Source organism: Scomber japonicus, chromosome 13, assembly GCF_027409825.1.
Source record: "Scomber japonicus isolate fScoJap1 chromosome 13, fScoJap1.pri, whole genome shotgun sequence".
In the NCBI taxonomy this organism is placed as follows: domain Eukaryota; kingdom Metazoa; phylum Chordata; class Actinopteri; order Scombriformes; family Scombridae; genus Scomber; species Scomber japonicus.
Genome location: NC_070590.1, coordinates 14,993,643 through 15,017,938, shown reverse-complemented (window position 1 = coordinate 15,017,938; position 24,296 = coordinate 14,993,643). Strand labels below are relative to the sequence as shown.

The window sequence follows — 24,296 nt, the reverse complement described above, 5'->3', positions numbered from 1 at the left end:
AGATAATCATATTTCTACCATGAAGAAAATCAAGAATGCAAACACACCCACACACATCACATGTCCATGTTTGTTTCCCAAATTAGCATGAACAAGCCTGAAGAAGGGTTTAATATGAACACTTTTATTAAAGGGATCACAGGTAGAAAAGGTCATCAGCAGTGCCAGACATAATTTCTCTCTCGATCACCAACTGCTGCCGACAACCAATCACAGCCTCATCGAGAAAGATATGATATATTAATCTGGCAAGAGGCGTAAAACCAATTGAGTTTACTCTAAAATCGTTATTAAATATACCAATATGCATATTATGGGACCATGATACTCTTGCACACTGCAAAATGAAGCACATCATTGAATACCAGCGCTGCTTGTTTGTACTGTGGCACAGCAGAAAAAAAGAAAGGATGCATAAGTCAAATAGGGATGCAGAGTGACCTTAAACTGGGGTACGACGATCACAAAAGATGTCTTTTCAACAATGAATTCATTCTACTGAAATAACTGCGTGCAGTTGAGAGTATTATACAGAATTAGGAATATAAACACAGTGGATAGTCAGTTTGATAGTATCGTCTGCTTATAGTGTTATGGTTTCTTTTAAAATAATTAAAACTTATCCACTGAAACATCTTAATCTTCATAAACATATTTTTGTGAAGAACACCTGTCCTGATATGTAAACTGCATTTTTTGGGGGTTCATCCTGTTGGATCTTGGACAAGTGGAAAGTGATACTATCTGGGACTGAAATGCAGCAGTGGTGTACGATGATAACTGGATGTCATGTTTAAGTAAACTTCTAAAGTTTCCCTCTGACAAACTACCATGAACGCTCTCTTGACACAGCGAGGTAAGCCCACTGGGAAACTTTGTTGCTAAAATCAACAGCTTTAAAACGTGGACTACATTCTTATGCATAGCCTCGCATGAATTTATACCAATTAACCAAAAACAAGCACTTTTACCTTTGTGTGACATGACGTCCACTCATTATTTTCAGATAGAGTTTACAATACATTGGACTATATACAGGAGCCAAAATACAGCCAACTGATCATAATACAGCATGTGGTACAGACAAGTAGTAAGTCATGTATGACAGAAACCCAAGCTGACATTAAACTTCCTCCTTGAATTAATTTTGCTTCTCAAATCAGTCTTGTCCCTCACACTCGGCGTGTGTTTGTGTGTGCGTGTTAAAAATGTGCAGAGTGGAGGCTTAAGATTGAAACAGGAAAAAAAACAAGTCTTTATTCATTCTGACGCATTCCATACAAAATTCAATTTCCTGATTGGCTTGGCAAGGCGCTCTTTTGGCAACAGTTCGCAAAAACCCACCAACCCTTAAGGAGGAAGAGTGGGTTCTTCAAACTGTAACTGTGCCCCTCTGTCAAAACCATTCATGGATCAAACTAAAACAAATCGCAAAAATAAGGATAGCAGGACAGCTCGTATGACAGTCTGTGTAGGTCCATATCCTATATGTAACTGCTGTCAGATATTTCAAGTTTTTCGTTTTTTTCATTGTACTGACTTTCTGTGTGACATATACAGTGTTAGTCTGACTATACAAAACACTTTGCAGCCAGAGGAGTTGGCTGGAGGTGAGGAGGTGAAACATTCGGGATGAGAGTGTAGACAGGAGGACAAGAGGAAGGCATGAGTTGAGATGGGCCATGATACCAGACTGATGAACTGGAACTACAATAATAAGAGACGGAGAGAACGTATGAGTGGAGTCAGCTGGATGGACTGTGGGACAGACAAACGGTGGAGGGTTGGGTGGGTTATCCAGATGAAGAAGCAGTACAAAGGATGGAGTTGGGCAGGGAGGGAGGGGGATGTGTCAACGCCCCCCTACATGTCCTATCGATCCATTTCATCCAGCAGGGGTGTGGCGTCTCCGGCGATGGACATGGGTGTGCTCTCGATCATGGGGCTGGGGGATGGTCGTGGCGTCATCCTCTGGGCTTTCTTCCGTCCCTCTGCTTCTTTCTCCTTCAGCCACTGCTCCGCCATCTTGCCCCAGTCCACTGCAGAGGTGTTGCTGCTGCTCGGCCTGCGGGGAAGGAGGACAGAGAGGGAAGTGTTTTAGTAAAGAGACAGCGTATGAAAGGAAGACAGGTTGAATGGCATAAGCTTTAAATTTAGCACCATCTAGTGGGCAGAAATAGTCATTGAATTTAAATGGTTGATCTGTGGACTACATACTATGAATGCAGCTGAAGGCTCATGTGATATAGAACACGTACATTTACACAATTTTTCTGTCATTTTGGATATTTTTGGTGAAAACATTTTTTTGCTTCTTTTGGCACCTTTTTCATTTAATGTTCATTAAACTTGGTACATGCCATATTTAGATTACCCCAAACAAAACACACAGAACTCTTAAACACAATTTGATTGCAACCAATTTTGTGAATATTGTAAATTTAGTCACATTGTACAAGTGTGTAACACTTGATGCAATTCAGCCCACAGGGGGAACGATAGTAAGATTATAACATGACATTTCAAAAGTTCTGTTGTCTTTAGTGAAATGACACCTGTAAACAGGAACTCCCTGAGCATGTGAATGGCATATTGAAAAATGGCACCAATAGCTCCACCTCGTGCCCACTTATTAAGTCCAATCACTTCAGCCTGGACTTACTTTGGCTGCTGCTGTGGTGTCCTTCCTCTGGATGACGTGGAGGATGACGGCGTGCCCGAGGAGTGGCCGTGGTGACTGCTGTGGCCGTGATGGCTGTGGTGTGATGCGTGGCCTCCGTGTGGGTGGGCGTGAGAGTGTGAGGACTGTGGGGTGGAGCCAGGGTACTGCGGTGTGCCCAGGGCCTGCTGGCTCGGAGTGGTGTAGGAGTAGCTGGGTGTCATCATGGGCGTGGCAATGGGCTGCTGAGGTGTGGCAAACACCTGCAGAGGAAGAGGTACAGCTAATGAACTGGGCTCATTAAGGGACTGGAGAAAATCCATGTCAATACTAAACAAACTAATTAGCTAATTTTAAAGGAAAAGTTCCAAGTCTGTCTTAAAGTAAGAGTCAGGAGCTCATGTGATTTTTGCCTTAATCTTATGCCAATATTGTTTCATAATGCAAAATGCAAAAATGCAGAAACAGAAACTTCAGGTTTCCTACAACCTCTTTCCTTTCACAGTCAGTAATTCTTAACTTTAAAAACTGCACTCACATGATAAGCAGAGGAGCTCCCTCCTCCTCCTCCTCCTCCTGTGCTGCCACCGTAGCCGTACTGACTGGATCCCCACTGTGCGGGGGTGGTGTTTGGGTTCTGGCCCTGGCCTGTGACTGCAGCGATGGCACTGAACATCTGAGAGGTCATGTTGCGTGGGAGGGCGTTGACAGCTCGCGTCAAGTCTGGGGAGGAAATAATACGTTAGGAGATAGAAAAAAAAATGTCCAACAACTCTACTTGTACTGACAGTGTATATTTTTGCTTGTGGAAGGAAGAGATAGGGACTGACCTGCAATGTTGATATTTGCTGGGGTTGCGTTCAGGGATGCAGGTGTCCTTGTTCGACTGCTGTTGCTGGGCGTGATGCCTTTGACAGAGGAGAAGATGTTAGAAAATCACTCACTGTATATTTCAGCAGCTGTAAGATACACTATAACCCATAAATACACTTATACTTATACTTCTTATACCTGGAACAGGCTCTTGGTAATGGTCCTTAAACCAGCGGAATAAACCATTCACTGTAGGAAATATCTGTGAACGGTAACGGAAGCCATCCGGGGTGATGGTCACATATTCAATGCTGTTAAATAAGAGAAAAGGGGAAATTGACTTTCAGTCTGGAGGCATGTCAACTTTTCTGTCAATCAAACGAGAAACCATCTGATAGAAATGTATTGGTAGTGGAGCAGCTGTGTGGAAGAGTGGACCAGAATGGTGAAGTGTTGAGTGATTTGGCATGACAACTGATATGACTCAGAAAGATTTAAATTTACAAATATGAGTTTCTGTAGCAGCTACAGACCTCTGTATATCACCATATGTCACTGACATTTGTGAGTATTTACACCACTGAATCATATCATCTGCTGTTTCTGTGGTTTACTGTAAACTTGTGGAAAACCAACATCAAAAATGTAAGTTTTAAGTCTGCTTCCACTGAAAACAGTCTGATTTGTGTATTTGATATTTTCCACCTATGGCATCATTAAAGCGAGTAATCAAAAATCAGAGGAAACAAGAACATTTCTGCTCACCGTGGTTTTCCACGAGGCTGGTAGCCCAGTATGAACTTTCCTGGCAGGTCTTTACATGCCGAAATAAAGTAAGGAATAAAAGTAGGCTTCTCCCTCTTCGTCTTAACCAATAACTCCTCCATTTTCTATCAAAGACAGAACAAGACAAAAGAGAGATATGACAGATGCAACTAGAGGAAACAACAGGTAGTAGATCGAGATTAGTTGTCTGACGGGTTGCTAAAATAATTATAAGAATGTTATTCAAAAGATGACTAAATACTGTGAAATAATATGATGATGTAAAGAAAGACAATCAGCACATACCTCCTTGCTGCCCCCGTGGCACTCCTGAAAGTACTTATGCCCCAGTAGATCTCGGGCAAATGATGCCATTGGCTGAATGTAGCGAGCCGTGATTTCATCCAGATCTTCAAACTCCTGCAGAGAATTAAAGAAAGTCTTAAAGAACAAACAGCAGCCACCACAAAACTGATGCTTCAGAACACATTGTCTTCGTTTGTTTAAGATGCACAAGCCAATTCTAAACAAAGAGCAGAAGGGAACAACTTACTTCACTGTTGATCCAGAGAGTGTGCCCTAAGCTGAATGCATTCTCTTTGCCTTCTTCTCTCACATCCACGTGTTGGTAGATACCATCAGCCACCTACAAAACATCATACAGAATCAGACTGGAATACACTGTGTCAAACATCCATGTTTAGTCAGTGTACTATCTACATTAAAGTGCTCTCATATTGTGAGTGTACTTAATCTCCTGTCATCCGTTACTGTTAAGCTTTGCCTTTTGTTACCCTGCATCTTTTTTCTGCATCCATCCATCCATTCAGTTGTATTTTTTTATTTCACCCTTTACTGCTCATCTGTACCCTTCTTTCTGTTTCTTACTTTCCAGGTGACGGTGAGGTGGTTCTCTCCCTTGCTGCTGGGTCTGATAATCAAGTCTCCTTGGTCTAGGGCCTCCATCATCTTCTCTGCCTGGTTGAAACTGATATTGTGGAAGTTGGGGTGGGCGATCACACGCTTTATGTATGCTGGAGAGAGAGAGAGAGAGAGAGAGAGAATGCAAAAAGCAGACAAATAGTGTAAGGACTATGATGTAGGAATATGAATTGTTGGATAAACTGTTAGGATACTGTCCTAACCGGAAAAAGGAAAAAATCCCCAAAAAGCAATTTGAATTCAAAGAACTCTTAAAGCGATGGTTTGGCTTAATTTCGACCTAACGTCAGCAGAGTAAAAGCCATCAGGTAAGTGTTTATTTCAATAAACTCCTGGTGTACTTACAAACTTTTCAATGCATCGATTTATTAGTAAAGACCCTATTTGGACTACTGTAGAAGTTTGATAACAACCCAGGCTTTATTAGTGGGGTCATTTACGAGATACACTGGTGGTCCTGTTAGCGCCTGTACTAAGCCATTCGGCTGATAGCTCTAACTCAAGTATTTTGTGACCAAATGAAAATAAACGGCTGAGGCGCTGATTAGATAGACCTCATGGTGCATATGGCGCTAGGTCGAAATTACGCTGAACCATCGCTTTAATCCTGTGATTATACTAACGTGTTCGTTGCTGTTTCTTCTTAAGCTCCTCCTCGTGTTTTTGGTCTTCGGACTCTGTGTCAAAGTCATAGTAGGTGTCCTTCGGGAGCTTCCACTCGTTGGCCTTGTCCATCAAATCTGAGGTGCGGCATGTTAGATCCACACTGAATTTCTCAATGTCGATTTTCATGATGCGGCAGTGAACTGTCATGCCCACCTGAAGGAGCGGAGACAAGAAGAACACATACGTATTACACAGATGCCATAATCGAAGGAAACAAGACAGGCAGATCAGAAATGCAACAATCACACATCTGTCGAGTTTGGATAATGCTATTGGTCCTAAATTTTTGAAGGTGAGATTAAAAAACGAAAGAAGAAAAAAAACTGAAAAGTGACAGCAAAGCACATCCAAGGATGACAAGAATAACCATGTCCCACCTTCACCCTCTCCTCAGGGTGTTTGACCACTTTGTCACTGAGAAACTTGGTGGGAATGAATCCCTGGACGCCGTTATCTAATCTGGACCGCACTCCAATAGCCTGACCTGGACAGGAACCGCTGTCAAAGTGGTTCCACACCTATCACAATGGACCCAAAACAAGAAAACATTTTGATATCAGACTGTCAGCTGTTTTCCAATGTCCAGGTGTACAAAGAAACAAAGTCAAGTGTCTCTGGTACCTCGCTGAGTTCTGGGAAGTTGTCCTGCTGACAGAAGGGACACTGCCACAGACCCGTGGAGTCGTTACGGATGGCCTGGTCGTAGCTCTCTCCCTGAGGCCGCCGGTGAGCAATACCAGTTACTACGCTGGTGATCAGCTTACCTGGAAGTGCACAGTAGGAATGCAGAAGAAGGTATTAAAAACATCAACCAGTCTAAAACTAAGTCAGACTATAGAGCTTAATTTCTATTCAATTAGTGGTACGTCAAGAGCATCAGTCCATTTTAAAAGGTCATGTGTTATTACTTAAGTGCCAACTGCTTAGGCTGAGTACTGAGAGTTAGGAATTCAATATGAATTATTGATGTTTGATTAAGTTTAATTCAAGAGATAAATGGGTGTGCCTCAGTGCAGTGTGTCTTACCAATATAAAAGGTCTCTGGAGTCTCCTTGGTGAGCATGTTGAATACCTCCTCAGTGTTTGGGACTCTGTAGGGAACTCTGAGGTCTTTATATCTGCAGCTCAACTCTGCACGAATATCATACAGAGTAATTCCCTTGTTGCCATAACCCTGCAGGGATAAAACCAAAAAGAAAACAAAAATTATGACAACGCTTGGAGAGGTGAGAGGATGTAAAAGATGGCTTATGTTTCTTATGGCTTCATTTTGTCAGGAGTCAAAAATTAGAGAAGAAAAAGAAAAAGATGTACACAGTATTCTGCTGCCAAATCATTAAAATTCATCAGCACCTTGCAAAGTGACATCTCAACAATTCTCTTAGTCTGACTGATCAAGATCCAGAGCAACATACATATTTTTTTCCCAGACTGTTACTTTGGCTGCAGAATGTTTTGTACATTTCTACAGTCAAAGACACACACACACACACACACACACACACACACACTAACCTGTCTCTCGAGCTCTTCAGCGAAGGCATCCAGGTCCAGATCTTTGAGACGCTCCGGATTTTCCAAGATCTCCTCCAGAGCTCCAGCTGGGTTGGCGTCTTCTGCCGACTCATCATACTCAAGGGCGTCGACAGCCATCTTGCGGGCCCACTCATAAGTCTCAGGGTGGACACGAGACCCATCCAGAACCTCAATGTAGGAGTCAGTACTGTGTGGAGAGTTTAAGAGAAGAAATAACAATGCTGATTCAAAATGACCCTTGCAAAGTGCTAAATGGTGGATCAGACTTTAGGAGAACAATGTGACATGATCATGCATGCAGAGAAAGGACAGCACAAGATCCTGGTCTCTACGGACCTGTCTCCAAGCGATGCAGTGTCGATCTTGATGAAACCAGCACAGTTGATAAAAACCTTGGGCCCCATGTGACACATTGTGACCAGCTGGGTTCTGTTTTCCAGACGAGTGTTGTTCTGCTTTAGAATCTGCACAAATAAATATACCACGAAGGTTATGAGATCATCAGATCAGACACGATAATCACAGATGTGAACACTTTATGTCTGCAGCACAAATGCAAAACAAAATGAACCTTGAGCAGGTGGGAGCCCTTCCTTGGTCCCAAACCGCAAACATACTGGACCAGGCTCTGAGTGTGAGGATGGGCGATGGCCTTGTTCACATCCACTCCAACCTCATTGACTCGATTGATGAATTCACAGTAGAGAGCACAGAGAAGATCCTCCTTCACCACATGTTCCTGAGAAAGAGAACAGAGAGGAAAAAAATACACAGATGGTTTCACAAGGCTGAGCTGTATTAGTCATGTTTCACTTGATATCTACAAAGTTCAGTTTTAATAGCAGTTATTGTTCAAAGAGATGAGATGCTGGAATTCCCATTATCATCATCTCAATGTTCACTGATTAGTTGATACATTATCTATCAGACCAGACTGAACAGATTGTTGAGTGGTAGACATAAAATGGTAGGAACTGGTCAGAATTGTGACACAACAAACAACTGCCAAAAATCACATCTGCCAACATTTCTAATTGTATCATTAAACAAAAATAATTAAAAAAAATGTTTACGTCATGTCATAGAAAATACAAATATCCACCATTTTCTTCCATCTCTCACCTGCAGTGGGTGCAGTTTGAGGCAGAGAATGTCATCGTCAGTGCTGCAGACCTGAGCGTACTCTATCAAGGGATCCTGGATCTTCCTAGCTATCGACACAGCCTGTCGCAGCAATGGAGGGTAATCCCTATAATCAACCTTCACAAACAGACAGCAGATGATATGGAGAAAAATGAGCAGTGTGAGGAATGAAAAATATTTTGCTCTGCCACAGTCCAACGATGAAACCACTGATGTGGTATGGATAGTAAGGTGAGGCATTAACTAGTTACCTCAGACTTCTTGCTGTTCATGTACAGTGTGGCCAATTCATTGTCAACAAGTTCCACTCCCACAGCTGGCAGAGCGGACTCTTGCTCAAGCTCGCTGATAGTCCTCTTGAAGTCCTCCATGATCATTTGGGCATCTCTTCACACACATGGGCAATAATTACAGAGAGAGTTTACACCTCAACTCCACTACAACTGTTCCAAATGTATACATGAAGCTTTCAGCATAGAAAGGAATCAATTATTTACCTGGTCTCCCCAGCAACAGCTACCACATGAGGTTTCTTGCTGGACAGAAACTTCTTTAGATTTTCAATGTCCTGGTTCTGAGGATGACACACACAAATGAGTCAAGGATCACGTTCTTCTATAACAGAAAAACAGCCGTTAACTGCATATAAGTAATTGTTTTTTTCTGTTTGTACCTTCTTCTCTCTCTCATCCTCCCTGAACGCATTCCTCCTTTTCATGAAGTAGGGCAGACGCAGGAAGTCCACCACCTCCCCTTCTCCATTGATCAGAGCACAGAAAACTGGAGTATCTCTGTCAGAGCACAGTTTGTACGTAAGAAGCTATGTTGTTATATAAGTGTGTCGTCAAACATCTTCTTGGCCACAAACATTACAACAGTATATCTCCTACACAGAAGAGCGACTGATATATCTGAGATAAAATACAAATACTGTGGGCACAAACCTGCTGGGTGCATAGGCAACACCAAGCACCCGAATGCCTTTGCCCTGACTCTCATCCATCAGATCATCGTCTTCCTCAACCTGCTGATCTGGCCTATAAGGAGCCACCTTAAGCCAGTTATACAACCGGCGACAGCAGGACTACAAGAAGAAAATGGAGTACAACAGAGAGTTCATAATGATTTCTAAGGTTAAAAAACATACAAGTATACATAGTTTAACAATTTTCAGACAAATTACCCTGACAATGCTCTCCTTGGCCTCAGCGACCAGTTTGCTCTTGAGCTCCTTGGCCATCTGAGGGTATAGGAACTGAGTGAGAGATCGCTCTATAGCTAAGGTTCGCTGCCTGTTCCACTCCTGCACCTGGTGACTGAACTCGTCCCTGTAGTAAAACTGTTTGATCTCATCAAAGTATGTCTGGTCCCCAGCGAACCTGAGGAGAAGCAGAGGGAAGGCACAGAGAGACGCAGAGTCAGAGAGGAATGCCTCAGTATTACCAGAGTCATAATTCAAAAGCTCTGTGTTTTGCTGACAAGGATGCAGATAAAAACATAAGCTGCATCTTAAAATTTAAAGGAATTAAACTCAGGGGACCTATCCTACTTGCCAACCCTCCTTTCCTGCAACATCCAAACTAGGTTTCTATACAGATAAAAATGGCACAACACTTAGTTACATCAGATCCTGTACATGATCAGGCCAAGGAAAGTGCATGAACACCAAAACAGAAATTAAACAACCTGGGAATATTTGCATATTTATGATTTTCCTCATCTGGTACCAAGTCCTATGTCTGTCACAAATGTCTGGACAATGGAGTTTCATTAAATACTTACCCTTTGACCCCGATAAGGTCTATACAGATGTCAATGGTAAGCAGTCCCTCGTCCTCTGCCAGGCACATCTTCAAGAACTGATCCCCGTTCAGCTCTTTTACAGCCTTGTTCTTCAGATACTTGAAGGAGTAGGCAAAGTGAGCCTCGTCTATTTCCTACAAGAAGTAAACAAATAGCAGAGCAGGTTTAGGATAGTGTTAAGGAAACTTTTTTGCTTAGGATTAAATGTCTTTTTTTTTTTTGTTGCGATGAAATGTTTAAATACCTTTTTGCCTTTCTTCGTAGGCTTGATGTTGATCTTGGCCCTCTCCTGAAAGGTCTGTCGGAGAACGTGTCTGACCAGAGGTTCTCGAGCAATCTGCATGGCCACCATGTACCTGGTCCCTTCCAGCACAGCCTCAGGAGTGCTGAACTGACTGCAGACATAATCTTTGGCCAGCTCTACAGGCTCAGCGGGGAACTGCTCTGTCTCGTGACGCTGGTAACTGTCTCTCAGATTTTCTCCAAACTGCTCTGGAGTCAACCCAAACTTTTTAGCCAGGCCATCTGCAGCAAGTAACAAACAGACAAACAAGTTAAAGTACAGAGTAAGGTAACTGGACAGGGCTGGTTTCCATCTACCCTTGGTGTTATTCTGTTCATGGAATAAATATATATATACACACACCAGTGGCACTGAAACACTGGTATTATGGTGTGCTGGATAAAAACCAAAGACTAACCAAGTCCCACGCTCTGACAGATGCTGTACATATCCCTTCGAGACGCCAGCTTCAGGTCAGGTCCTTTCTGTTCCTCTTCTTCTTCCACCTCCAATTCCTCCTCATCACCTTTAGGAGGGAGCCCATCAAAATTAGTCTTGTTGTTAATCATTAAAACCGGGCAAGCACTTGCTACACAACAATTGTGGAGTATCCATCCATCATCATTTACAAAACTAGCCCATTGAGCAACTTCCATCTTACCATCCTCTGTCTCTTCTTTGATCTTCTTGAGCCTCTTCTTGCCGGCCTTAGCGGCATTCTGCATCTTGGGAATGTCTCGGCCATAGTAGAGCAGAAAGTGGTTGTACACATCACCCAGCTCTTCAAGCGTCTGCACATCTTTCAGTCTTACAGAAAAAGAGAAAATGGGTTTGAATAGGACAGAAAACAAGTAGCAAGGACAGGTGTATAGCACGGTTTATTGTATGTTTATTTCCTGCAGTCACAACCAAACACACTACGCAAGAGATGATCTGTAATTATTTCAGTCTCAGCCCTCCAGTGTTACAACGACATACCTTTCCATGTCAGCGGTGTCCAGAGGACGGATGCCGTCAGCTAAAGGTTTGTCAGGGTCTGCAGAGATCTGCTCAAATTGGAAGGACTGCATCTTCTGGAACAGACGGGTCAGGTTCTGCTTGCGGGTCTTCAGTTGAGTCCACTGGTAGGTGAAGATTGAAAATGTAAGTCACAAAACCAGAACTAGCATACAGATGTGAGGTTAAAGACAGAATTATTCTTACTTATTTCAAATAATGCTGAAGAATTCATTTAAATGTTTACAAAATGTATTCAACAAGTGATAACTATAGGATTAGAAATACACCAACTGTACCTTTTCATCCCACTGCCACACCTTCCACAGGTCATTGATGTTTAGCTCTGGCTCCACATATTCTTTCCTGTAAAAAGCTATGAATGGAACCTGGAGAAAAAAAAATAGATAAAATGGTTTATTTACAACAGCACAGTTTGCATCCTGAGAGGGTTAACCCTGAATGAAGGGAACAGTTGATGCACATCACATGAACTCACTATACCTCAAACTGTTGATTCCTCATGAAGTTGAGAGCCTCTTTGATCTTGGCAATTGTGCTGGGGCCTTTCCTGCTGAAGTTTGTGGTGGTCCCTCTGTCAAGATAATCTGTGCTCTCCTGTTTAGGTCAAAGAAAAAATGTGAGATCTGACTAAAAATCCAAGAAAGTTCATTGTGCATTCTCTTTTTCTGAGTGTAAATGGCAAAGGCCGTACCTGCATGGAGATAGTTAGGGTGGAGAAACCATGTCTGAAGATCCACTCGGCTTCCTCTTCCAACTCATCATCTTCAGCAGGTTTAACAGGGATGGACCTTAACTAAAAGAGGGAGAACAGAACGACATTCAGAAAGACGAACGTGAAGAAGGTGCTCTGTGAGGGATCTCACACGACCACACGGTATTTCAGTGATCGTGCAAGATTTCGCCGATGTTTACAGCTTTAGCAGCAGTAGCAGCAGAGTAAAAGCCATCAGGTAAGTGTTATTTTAATAAACTCCTGGTGTACTTACAAACTTTCCAATGCATCAACTTATGAGTAAATACCCTATTTGTACTACTGCAGAAGTTTGACAACAATCCAGGCATCATTAGTGGGGTAGTTCACAAGATAGACTGGTGTATCCCACTAGCGCCTTTACTAGCTCTAACTCCCTCAATTTGCGACGAAATTAAAAAAAAAGGGCTGAGAGAGTGGACGTCAGACGTCATGGTGCATATGACGCTAGGTCGAAATTACGCCGAACCATCGATTTAACTGCTGATTCATAAATACAGAGAACATCGGCAAAGTAAAAGCAGTCATTATAAACATATATGTCCCATATAAGAATGTAACAACAGTGCAAGCATCAAAAACACTGGAACAGATTAACAAACACACACCTGGAACCTCTCGGGCATGTCTGTGGAGCGGATCTCATTGTCTTGGTCAGTCATGTGACTACTTTCCAGCTCACTGGGCTCGTAGATCTCAAAGATGCTCTTCCTCCCTTGCCTCCTCTTGGTCTGTTTCTTGGGTCTGTCCCAGCCCTCTTCATCCTGGTCCTCTTCCTCCTCCTCACCCTGGTCGTAGGCATCTGCGTCAAAGTCAGCAAAGTCGAAGTCGCCACCAAAAATCTCCTGGGCCTCCTGGAGGGCTCTGTGGGAGGATCAAGTGATGAGAGGTAGCAACAATTATGTATTTTTCTTAATTCATGTCTTAATGTAGCTTGCCGTTTTTTGTTTATCATCTCTTTGTTTTCTTAATGTATCAGTATTTTTAAATTGAAAGATGTGGGTGGTACTTGATTCTTGCTAGAACATTAAAGGCAGTAAGGAAAATGGCAGTGAAAACAAGAAAAAAAAGTTTCTTACCCTGCAAAATATTATTTTTTAAATTATAAAGCACAAAAAGATTTAGTGTAAACCAGGACACTCACGCATCTGTGTATCCTGAGAATTTCTTGCCCCTCTTTTTGGTGATGGGTTGGCCATCATCATCCACAATAAAATCGTCTATATCTGTAGAACAAAAGTACAAATTATAAAATTCATCTTTTGTATACCACATCAAACTAATTTCCATTATCAATATTTTATTGACCTGCTTTTTAGATATTCAAACACAGATCTAAAAAAATCCTTCATTCCTGCCATACCTGACTCCTCATCCTCTCCTTCCTCGTCATCATCTTGTTGCGGAAGAGGTTCATCGGCAGTCTCACCGTCCTCCAGCTCGCCCTCTCCATCAGCATGGAAGATTTCATCTGCAATTAAGTCCTTCTCATCATCATCTTCTTCATCGTCGTCCAGTGTTTTCACACGGTCATATTTCTTCTTCTGTAAAAGACAAAAGGTGCAGAATCAGCATCGCTAGCTTAGACTTTTTCCAAGACTACAAAAATTAACTGGAAAGATTGGAGGTTGAGCTTAATGTGAGAAACTTACCTACAGAGAAAATAGTGATGAAAAACGATTCTTACCCTTCGTTTCACTTTAACACCCAAATTTTCCTCAATAAGGTCAAGATCATCATCATCCAGGTAGTCGTCATAATCTGCAAAGAAGATAAGTGTCAGCTGGAGGACACAACTTCTAGGCTTAACAGCCTACATTAAAAAATGCTTTCAAAAGCAAAGTAACATCATCAGGTGTTTTTTCCCCTTCAGCATCAGTGTTGACTTACAGCATCAGTCTATCTGTATCACACCTCAACACCACAATGACTCTAAGCCCATATTTTTAGATGGCAAAGATATGTTGGGCAAAGCAAAAAATATGAATTTATTATTATATGATTATACATCACACCAGTAGATACCAACAAATGTACAAATCAGTGCTTACCTTACCTTACCTTACCTACATTAATATATTATTTTTTGAAGTTCGTACTTCAAAAAATAAGCACTAACAGCACTAACACTGTAAATAAAGACTGGACTTAACAACTCAACAAACCCAGATAATATTCAGTAATACAGAATGGACACTTCACAACCAACTGTAAATGTGCTGTTTTTAGCTTTTTCAGCACCAAAGCGTGAATATAATTTACAGTTTAATTGCAATGATAGACCACTCACAAAGACAAATAACAGTGTTGGTGTTGTTTTTGTTATTGAGAGCCATGCTGTGGCTGATGGGAGCTCAGAGAATAATGTGACCGAAATATGATTTGACTAAAACAGCAACCGACATAGAAAGATTCCAGGCTAGCACAACCTTTACATTCAGTCCAACCTGCAACAAGACACTGTATAATGGTTGCAACTCTTTAAAAACATCCGATGAACTTACTGCGCTTTTTACGTCGATGCCTAACTTCCTCTTCAGAGTCACTGCCACCTCCACTTCGATTTTTTTCTTGGTCTTCCTCTTCCTCTGCCTCCTCATCTCCATCATCAATCAGTCCACGTAAATTTCCTTGCTCATCCTGATCCTCCGTGTTCTCTTCTTCCTCTTCATCTGTTCAGAAATTACAGATGAGTCCACACTATCACACCGCCACACCTCTAACACACATACACAGAACCAAACGATTCAGGTCTTACCATCATCCTCCATAAACCTCTGGGTTTTCTTGGGCTTTAGGTCTTTCTCTTCAAACTCTTCCTCTGACTCCTCAGCCTCGCTCTCTATGAAGTCTGACATGACCGCAGTTCCTGAAAAGAAGTGCACAATGTTGTTAGACAACTTTCTAAACATCAGCCACACACTATATTCTACTTAAATGCAAAATCACAAATATAAAAGCTAAACACACACAATGACTCATGATATATTTTATAACACTATGCCGTAACTGTCCATACACCCCTTAACATCCAGTTTCCTTTCATTTCTCCTTTGAGAAGCTTCAAGGAATAATTGTTTTATCTCAAACTGACAGTATTACATATATATTCTTCATCAACTTGCTCCAGCTCTTCCTTGATGCTCTATGTTGACAATGTGTGACATCTTTAAACCCAAGACTTTTTTATGGCTGCTCCTTTCCATCAAATTGAAATATTCTGGATGTCTTCAGCATTATTTTGTGCATATTGGAACAGTAGTCAACCAGATTCGTTTGATATCTTTGTACACGTTGTCCTCTAGATATTAAAATAAGGCTGAATATTATCTGTCACCTATCATGGGTAATATTTGCTCAATATGACTTTTTTCTTTAACAACTCGATCATAACAGTGATATTTTACCTGGTGAACACATTACAAATAAAAGCTTCTTGGCATGACCACATCATTATTCAGTGTTTTAGCTTATTGCTCATGACAAGAAATATTAAATCTGTTACATAATAATCAACAACGAGTGTTCACATCTTAATTCGAGCTGGTGATGCGTTTACACGCTTCTATAGTATTATATGTCAGTAAATTACAAAAATAAAATACAATAACCTAGCAGGACACCTAAAGATGTCGCAATGCGCACACACACACACACACACACACAGATGACAGACTAAACACACTGCTTGCTCCCAATCTAACGCTAACACAGCATATCCATATTACTCCTTTAATGTAACATTAGCTGGTGAGCGACAAACCACGATGTTATATTAAAAAAAATACAGTAACTAACGTTAGCCATTATCAACCACCAGCTAGGCTCAAGTTAGCTTGACTGCAACATTTCACCTAGCAGGTTAGCTGGTACTCAAATTTCACGTTGCCCCTTTTAAACAATAGTGTAACTAACAACACGATAGCAGACAATGCAATAATAAACGAACTTAATGCACAGACATACAACGAGGCCTCAAATTAGCCAACTTCGCAGTCTAACGCTATCTTAATCAAGGCTTTGGCGTCTCACATCGCGTTAGCTTAGCATTAGCTAGCAACCACAACAACAGCTAACTGTCTTCGCCAGTTTTTAAGCAGCGCGACGATAAGCTCGCAAAAGGACCGTGTGAAATTGGACTTACACGTCTCACAGCGGTGGTGTAGCCCGTATCTATATATTTACAGTGATAATGGGGTTGTGTGGTGTGTGTTTTGTGTGTCGGGGGAGAGCTGTTGTACTTGTAAGAAAAAAATGGCCGAGAATGAGCGGCGTGATGACAATTCCGGGATGCGGTGAGAGGAACTTCCACCTTTCTCTTCAGAGCACGGTAACACCCCCTGCTGGTTTACATCAGCTTCAACATATACATAAGACTTCAAAACATAGAAAATGGTTGTTTTTAGTAGATATGCTGTCATATTATCATATAAAATCGAAAAAAGTCACATTGACGCCGACTACAGCTCAGAATAAACCAATACATAGCCGGATCCCTGCAGTGACCACCCCTGGCCGCTGGGGGGCGCTGTCTGTGTAGCCTCACGTTGGCGTACTGTACCGCTTTAATGACGTAGCGAAAAATAATACAAATCTGAAAGAGGCAGCTTGGGTTTTTCAGGAGGAATGGGTCACTTAAACTGCGCTGTTCTGCTAGGTTTTGTACCAATCATTTTATTATTGTTATCCTGTCTATTTGGGCTGTCAGTCGGTACGGAGCTGAGTTTTGTGACATGCGGGTCAGTCATAAAACTGTTAAATATTAAGCACAATGTGAGACTACACTCGCACGACGTACGCTACGGGTCCGGTGAGTTGGTTTTTTGTCATTAAGAGATTATTTACAGTAATAAACAGTTAAATTATGTTATTCACTAACTTCATGTGGCTTCAGTCATCTGTAATTAGAATTGTGTTGGACGATGGGAAACTGGAAATGACCGATTTCTGTGAACCTTTGTGCACAGAGTTGGTGTCAGTTTGACATGTAATTCATGTTGACTCCATTGTGTGTACAATTTCATAATGATTTGTGATATTTACAAATTTAGTGATAGAAAATATACAAAACATTGCATAAAAATCATTGGTTTTCCGTCCAAAATGATATCCTTTTTTGTTTAATCAGTATAGATAACAAAGAAGATTGAAGCCTTGATGGAAAAATAGAGTAGGGTAAAGTTAAGGGTTAACTTCCAGTAAATGTTTCACTAACCATTCCTTATTTAGTTGACTTTATGATTAAAGGGACATAAGAGGTGTTTAATATATGTATTTATGTCTTTTTTATTAATTTTTATGATGTGTAGTAGTTGTGTTGCATAGCCTACTGTATACCGTGTTGAATAAAGACTATCCAATTCACTCCAACATTGAACCACACACAACTACAAAATGTCATGTTATAACAATGTAATGCTCAGCAGTGATTTCAATTATAGTTTTAAAGTTAACTAAATCACCATCAATAAAATCCCTCCAACAGCAATAACTATGCTGACATGTTTGTAATTATAAATGTACTGCAAGCAATGTTTGAACTTTTTTATTGTGTTTCATTGTGGTTCATATTTTTTATGCAAAGGTAATTTATTCCTATCCCTGCCACCACAGCCCCTAAAGAAATATGTTGGTATTAAATCTAGGCAAGCAACCACATTGGCTGTAGTATTGAAGGCATGAATCCCCCTCCCACATCCTTACAAAGGTGGTCTTAGAGATACTTAGATACTCATTGACTTTGTTGTTATAATTATTATGTGAGATTTTCACATCCTCAAACCATGATCAAAACAAGAGGACTGGCTGCTTTCTTCATTAACTTAAATAGACTACTGTATGTAGTCAAACACCTAGTTTTGTTGTGTACTTTGAGTATCTCTGTAATAGTTCTCTGTTCACTGTGTGTGTGTGTGTGTGTGTGTGTGTGTGTGTGTGTGTCACAGGCAGCGGGCAGCAGTCTGTAACAGGAGTGACTGCAGTGGAAGACAGTAACAGCTACTGGAGCATTCGTGGGTCAAGTGACACCTTTTGCCATAGAGGAACCCCAGTCAAGTGTGGGCAGACGATCCGCCTCACTCATGTCAACACAGGCCGTAACCTGCACAGTCACTACTTTACATCCCCGCTCTCCTCTAATCAGGTGAGGAAAGAGTAGAGGTTTGGTGTTATAAGAGGGACTATCCTCACAGCTCTCTGCAGAGATTTGGAAAAGGATGTTAGGGTTTAAACGACGATTTTGACATTTCCAGCCTAATTCAAATAAGCCGATTATGAGAATGTTTGTGATACGTCTGATAATTCACTCCTGCTCTGCCAAGTTACAGCAACTGCAAGAAATTACATTTCATACTATTATTAGTTTTAAGCCACAGACGTAAAATACCAAGAGGTGCTTTTAGTGCAGTTTCCAGAGGAACAGCACTGGAGTATACTGGAAGTGAAACCCTGACCTGCATTTTGAGGTGGACCTGAGGTGGACATAAGCTGACAGCAGCATTTACACTTCAGCAAACATACCAAACTCTCTGGAAATCAGTCTCAGATCATCAAAAACCTCTCCAATCCCGGGGAAGTGAATATAATGTTTGTCCAAAGTATAACAGGGTTGGATGTTGTGTACCATGAGAAATTTCTCTATCCGACATTCTTCCATACTGTTTAAAGGTAGATATTCTTGTAAAATCAGGGTGTATTAGATCATAGTGGACAATGTTGCAAATCAAGGGTCTGCTTTATGGAACATTTCGATTTATGGGATTGTTGCTTCAACAGTGTTGAAATTTCTTGAAAGATTTGGTTTAGCCAGGAAAAACATTACTATTAGGAGTTTCTAAAATATTTACCATATAACAATTTTTCACCATGCTAATATGAAATAGCACAGACCACCATAGAGAGTGGTAATAATAATCAATAATGTAATATGCATTGTGGTCTGTCTGGCCTCCATCTTCCACTCAAGGAGCCAAAGAGAATATTTTCCATTTCTTCTATGACAGTAAACTAACTGTCTTTGGGTTGTGGATTGTTGGTCCTCCTCTCCTCTGTTTCTTGTCTTCTAATCTTTTTCCCACTTGTCAACAGGAGGTGAGCGCATTCGGTGAAGAAGGGGAAGGAGACCACCTGGATGAGTGGACAGTTCAGTGCGGGGGCTCCGTATGGAAGCGCGAAGAGGCTGTCCACTTTCGTCACAAGGCCACTGAAGCACTACTGGCTGTGACAGGGGAGCAGTACGGACGACCAATCCACGGTCAGAGAGAAGTACATGCCATGCAGAGCCCCAGCCAGCACAGCCTGTGGAAGGCCATGGAGGGCATCTTCATGAAGCCCAGTGAGAGCCCGGCAGGCAGCCGAGACTACAGTCACTCACACACAGAGTTCTGAGCTTCACTTTTCTTCTCTGCTTCTGTCTCTTCCCATTTTCCTCCCTGTCTACCTCTGTTTCCCAACCGTTGTCTAAATCTGTCTCTTCCTCCCACTTCTCTTCTCTCATTTTTTTTTCATAAAGCTTTGACTTTCATGAAGCTGAGACTGTGCCAAAGTCTATCATGGATCAGAGTACAGTGACTTAATCTTATTGATCAATATCAACATCTGACATTCATTGTGTTTCAAAATTAACATCAACAGACAAAACATCTGTGGACATTAATTTGAATACATTATTGCATCCTCGAAGTTCCAGGAGCAACACTATTTGAACAGTACTGTAGTGTGCCTTAACAGGTACAAGAAGAAGTAAAGTCTATACATGTTCTTTTACTGTATAAAGACTCATCTTTATTACAGTTTGTGACACTTTACATCAAGGAGGAAGTGCTCCTCTCAGCTGTTATTTATTGCTGAATTACTGCTGTCAGCAGTCACACTACAATACAGAAGGCAGCACAGTTTTTGTAGATCAGTACAAAAAATCACATTTAAGTCGGCAAGTGAGTTTTGTGTTTTATTGGACTCAGTGGAAAACACATTGTTACACGTGTGCCTTTATCCTGTTTTAAGACGTAGTAGGTGTTTACATTGTGGAGCCTTTTAAACTTTTGGAAACAAGAATTTTATTGTGTTTTTACAGTATTTTTAAGCCATATCATACTCGAACAGTGTATGAGCAGTGTTATTTTCTTCTCTTTTTTTTCTTTGTCAGCTTCAGTATTGTTATAAATTATTCCTACATGGACTGACATGAGAATAATCAGTTTTGTCTGTGGATGATCTGTTTATTCCAAATACACACCTTTTTTTAGCAAACATGGTTCTTTTACAACCATGACTAAGCAGAAATCCACAAGCCTTATTCGAATTTACATAATTAAACTGGATTCTTGTTGTCATTGTTTGATCAGTTTCCATGTGTTTTTCATTCATGCTGTCTGTGCATGCATATGTCGAATCTAAGAGGTTCATATGAGCAACAAAACTGCAATAAATACCTCATATTAAATAGATTTTTATGCATACCAGCAACAGTGTGATTTCTTTATTTGATTTTCAATTTTTGCATTTGGCCACTATGATCGATTCATATTTTTGACTCTTCTGATTACTGATTACTGCACTTGTAACTTAATGACATGCACTATGAGATAAAAGCTAAATGACAGCCAAATAACAGAAAATGGACCATTTCTTTTTACATGTGCCCCTTTTAATTGATCATGCAGTTAAGTGGGTTGTAAATTCCAAACTTGGACTTTTGCCATTACTTATTGCAGCAAGGTAAATACAGTGTTATGCAGATTTCATTGTTGAGAGGTTAGCTTTTGTGTTTGCTTCTGTCTGTCTGTCTGTACTGCTGTGACCTGCATGTGTTGTGTGAAGATAATATCAGAGCAGTAGGTTTTCTGGGTTTGAAGAGCCTGCTCTTCTGTCTCACAGCTTCCTCTCTCTGCACTCTGGTACCTGCATGGGGAAATGCAGTGAAGGGCGCTCTGTGGAAACACTGCATGTTGTCGTGCTATTTTTAGAGCTGGTATTTAAAATGACACTGAAACGATGATAACAAGCAAAGCAACAACCCTGTTTTATATTACAATTAGTAACAGTCAGTGACTCACCCCGCTTAGTATGAGCTGAATGTTATATGTAAATTGGGTCCCTTGTTAAAAAGTGCTCCACCATTCTTCAGATACTTTTTTTACTTTATCTGTAACAGGTGACATTGTTTTGTCACTATTTTATGTTTTTTTGTACCCCAAAATATCTGAATACTTTAAGAATCCCGAAACACAAATATCTTTCACAAGTAAACACACGTGTCTTATATTTCTATCAAAACAAGGTTTTATTGCATAAACATATATGGATATATTTTTTTTTAGATTAAACAGATTAAATTTGCTATTTGCATTTTTAAATATCCATTCAGTTGGTAACTATTGCTGTTTTCTTTCTCCTTTTCTAAGCAGCATGCCAAGGTTGTATTACATATCTGTGTTTAGTTTTTATCTCTATACAATCTACAAGGTAAAAACATGTTTTGGTAAAAACAAATCTCAAAAGCAACCTTCAAAAACATGAAAATCATGAACTGATTCTTTCCTGTCAGAGATGTACAGTATAACCATGTAAACTTCAAAAGTGTTGATAAAAGGTCTTTCAAACGAGTTCCCCTTACATCACCATGCAAGGATGTCTGAGTGGCACAATTATTAGAGTTGTTAAGATAAAGTGGTCTATGCTGGTTTCAAAAGGACCAATATGCTAATAGACAAAGGTGAAAACATGGTCCATTAGTCAAATGCCAATGTGCTGAGAAAATCAAAAGACATGAACTGACTTACAAGGATAAGTGTAGCATACATTATACAGCAGTTTATACATGACAATGAGGCAGTGAGAATGTACCATAAAAACCTGATGTGACTAAAACACACAATATATTGTATTCAATGTCAATTTTAACCATCCACAGTGAAGCCTACAGACTCTACCTTAGATGAGATGAAACAGAGATGATGATGATGCGACCTTGTATTTGCATATTTATGAAAATGCCCTCTCCTGCACTCTGATTTGATTAATAGCTGGTAGAAACTAGAAAAAATGGCTATTACAGTATAAATTGGAAATTCAAATAAGTGACGGTAGTACATACATACCTACATGTAAACCAAGGCTGTGCCACCACAAAGAAAGATTAAATTGATTTCCCTGCCTTTCAAAGACATGAAAATCTAAACAACAACATGCACACTGATTTACAGTATAATACATTTTTGCTGTGATACTTGATCTTACAAAGCTATTTTCTTTATTTGAAAAGAAAGCCCTCTCCCCTCTTGCCTTCTTCATATTTTGCCTAACTTGGGCATCATATAAACTTACACGGTTGGTTTGATTGAAATCATGTTTTCATCCTCCCTGGCCAGAGACTTGGGAACAAATAATTGCTCCAAAGCATTAATGGGAACAAATCAGTCTCTGATCCTATAATGGCCTATGGGAGCACCGTGCAATTTAGGAGTTCACTGTTGCCATTATAGCGTGTAGTGTTGCAATCAATACTAATGAACAGACACAAGTCTATTACAAAGATTGCGTCTACGGTACATAAGGCTGGGCAATTTGATTGAAATATATGAATTAAATATCTTTATGATATTAATGAGTAAAATAATAACACTGTTGACTGCAATGAAATTGGTTCTTTTCTGATGCATTAAACCAGAAAAAGCTCTTTAAATGTGCTAAAAACAAAAACTTAATCTCAGATAATATTAGTTTGAATGAAATTTTGATTGGAATCATTTATTAGGGCAACAGTGTTAAAAATAACAAGAAATTAACATATCAACACGATTATTACATTAGATAAACAATGACATCTCATTATCACCCAGCCCTACAACCACATTAAAAAAACAACCATTTTAATCTTCAGATATATTCTATGTCACCATAGGATGTTCAACCTTGAGCAGCTCCATTATAAAAGAGGAGCATGACTGTAAACTCCTACAAGGTTGTTCTTAGACTTTTTTCACTCCAGTGAGCTTTATAAAAGTGTAGTGCTAACATGTTTGAATCATAAAACATAGCTATGACTCCAGAAACAACCCTGGCCCTGGGTACTGCAACACTTGCAGCTTCCTCATCCAATCCTGCTCAGTTGTACTGTACACTGGTGCGGGCAGCAACACAGTTTGGGTTGCTGCACCATTAAAATGTTCACCAGTACAGACCAAACTGCCCTCGTGCAATAGACACAACACACAGCAAAGCTTGGTTGTTCTTCACCTCTGAACACCTTGTAAACGTGGCTGTTCAAGCGTTTAGTTGCAGTTCTCATTTAAACCACTAGGATGCAACCTTTTCCAAGAGAACAGCTGTACCACCAGCGTGTCACAGCTCTACTGTAGATCCCTGATATAGCTCACTAGTTTCTACCCTTTATACATTCTGCTGTTAAGAGGAATTATACATCACACAAGCTACAGTAAGTAATGCTATATATACAGTGAAATCAGTGGGAAACTGGAGTAATGTTTGTTATGGCAGTGTATATACTGGCATGCTTTTGTGTGGTCTATATTTTCCACAGTTGGGCAGTATTACAATAAGATGCTGAAGTGATGCGTTTTCCCCCAAAACATAACTAAAAATATCAGCCTGATCCTATCTTAACCAAAACCATAGTTGTCTCCTGTTTTTGACCTTCATTCATTTTACACCTCACACACAGCCTGAGCAATACTGTCTCATACACACCCACATAAATACTATGTGATCCAGCAATCAATCAGTACTAACACTAAAGAGCAGACATAGTGGGGCAGTCGTGATTCTCAAGTGCTCACTGAGTACTGATTAATGTTCCTTGTAGATACACATAAAGATTTCATGTGCCCCAAGATTAGCGGACTGAGCCGAGGATGTAGACGTTGCACAAAAAGTGTGATGCTTATTCATAACTG

At 40.5% G+C, this 24,296-nt stretch overlaps 2 protein-coding genes across 2 annotated transcripts; one reads left to right on the top strand and one right to left on the bottom strand.

Moving 5' to 3' along the window:
- Positions 1-123: 123 nt before the first annotated feature.
- supt6h (SPT6 homolog, histone chaperone and transcription elongation factor) lies at positions 124-16,614 on the bottom strand. Its single transcript, XM_053331764.1, has 37 exons — positions 16,526-16,614; positions 15,140-15,250; positions 14,886-15,053; positions 14,069-14,142; positions 13,745-13,925; positions 13,526-13,607; positions 12,990-13,245; positions 12,322-12,423; positions 12,111-12,224; positions 11,906-11,995; positions 11,589-11,731; positions 11,272-11,417; positions 11,029-11,136; positions 10,572-10,852; positions 10,307-10,461; positions 9,708-9,903; positions 9,469-9,608; positions 9,198-9,315; positions 9,022-9,098; positions 8,776-8,911; positions 8,504-8,641; positions 7,953-8,120; positions 7,718-7,845; positions 7,361-7,568; positions 6,872-7,019; positions 6,467-6,609; positions 6,223-6,363; positions 5,803-5,998; positions 5,126-5,271; positions 4,791-4,883; positions 4,544-4,657; positions 4,238-4,362; positions 3,671-3,783; positions 3,490-3,567; positions 3,198-3,382; positions 2,663-2,922; positions 124-2,065 (listed from the first exon to the last, which is right to left on the bottom strand). Exons 2-37 carry the CDS (start codon positions 15,237-15,239, stop codon positions 1,873-1,875), a joined length of 5,244 nt encoding a protein of 1,747 aa, XP_053187739.1. The 5' UTR covers positions 15,240-15,250; positions 16,526-16,614; the 3' UTR covers positions 124-1,872.
- A 367-nt stretch (positions 16,615-16,981) lies between these two features.
- sdf2 (stromal cell-derived factor 2) lies at positions 16,982-20,843 on the top strand. The gene is made up of 3 exons (XM_053331643.1): positions 16,982-17,191; positions 18,327-18,523; positions 19,468-20,843. The coding sequence occupies exons 1-3, from the start codon at positions 17,008-17,010 to the stop codon at positions 19,765-19,767; spliced, it is 681 nt and encodes a 226-aa protein (XP_053187618.1). The 5' UTR covers positions 16,982-17,007; the 3' UTR covers positions 19,768-20,843.
- Positions 20,844-24,296: the final 3,453 nt, after the last annotated feature.

What these genes read in the sequence shown, in the direction of transcription:
- supt6h (XM_053331764.1), bottom strand. Translation starts at nt 15,239, where the DNA reads ATGTCAGACTTCATAGAGAGCGAGGCTGAGGAGTCAGAGGAAGAGTTT. An exon ending in ACATGCCCGAGAGGTTCCAG is followed by an intron (nt 12,424 to 12,989) that starts GTGTGTGTTTGT and finishes TCCCTCTTTTAG; the next exon opens with TTAAGGTCCATCCCTGTTAA. An exon ending in AGGATGAGAGAGAGAAGAAG is followed by an intron (nt 9,099 to 9,197) that starts GTACAAACAGAA and finishes TGTCATCCTCAG; the next exon opens with AACCAGGACATTGAAAATCT.
- sdf2 (XM_053331643.1), top strand. Translation starts at nt 17,008, where the DNA reads ATGGGTCACTTAAACTGCGCTGTTCTGCTAGGTTTTGTACCAATCATT. An exon ending in CGACGTACGCTACGGGTCCG is followed by an intron (nt 17,192 to 18,326) that starts GTGAGTTGGTTT and finishes TGTGTGTCACAG; the next exon opens with GCAGCGGGCAGCAGTCTGTA. An exon ending in CCCCGCTCTCCTCTAATCAG is followed by an intron (nt 18,524 to 19,467) that starts GTGAGGAAAGAG and finishes ACTTGTCAACAG; the next exon opens with GAGGTGAGCGCATTCGGTGA.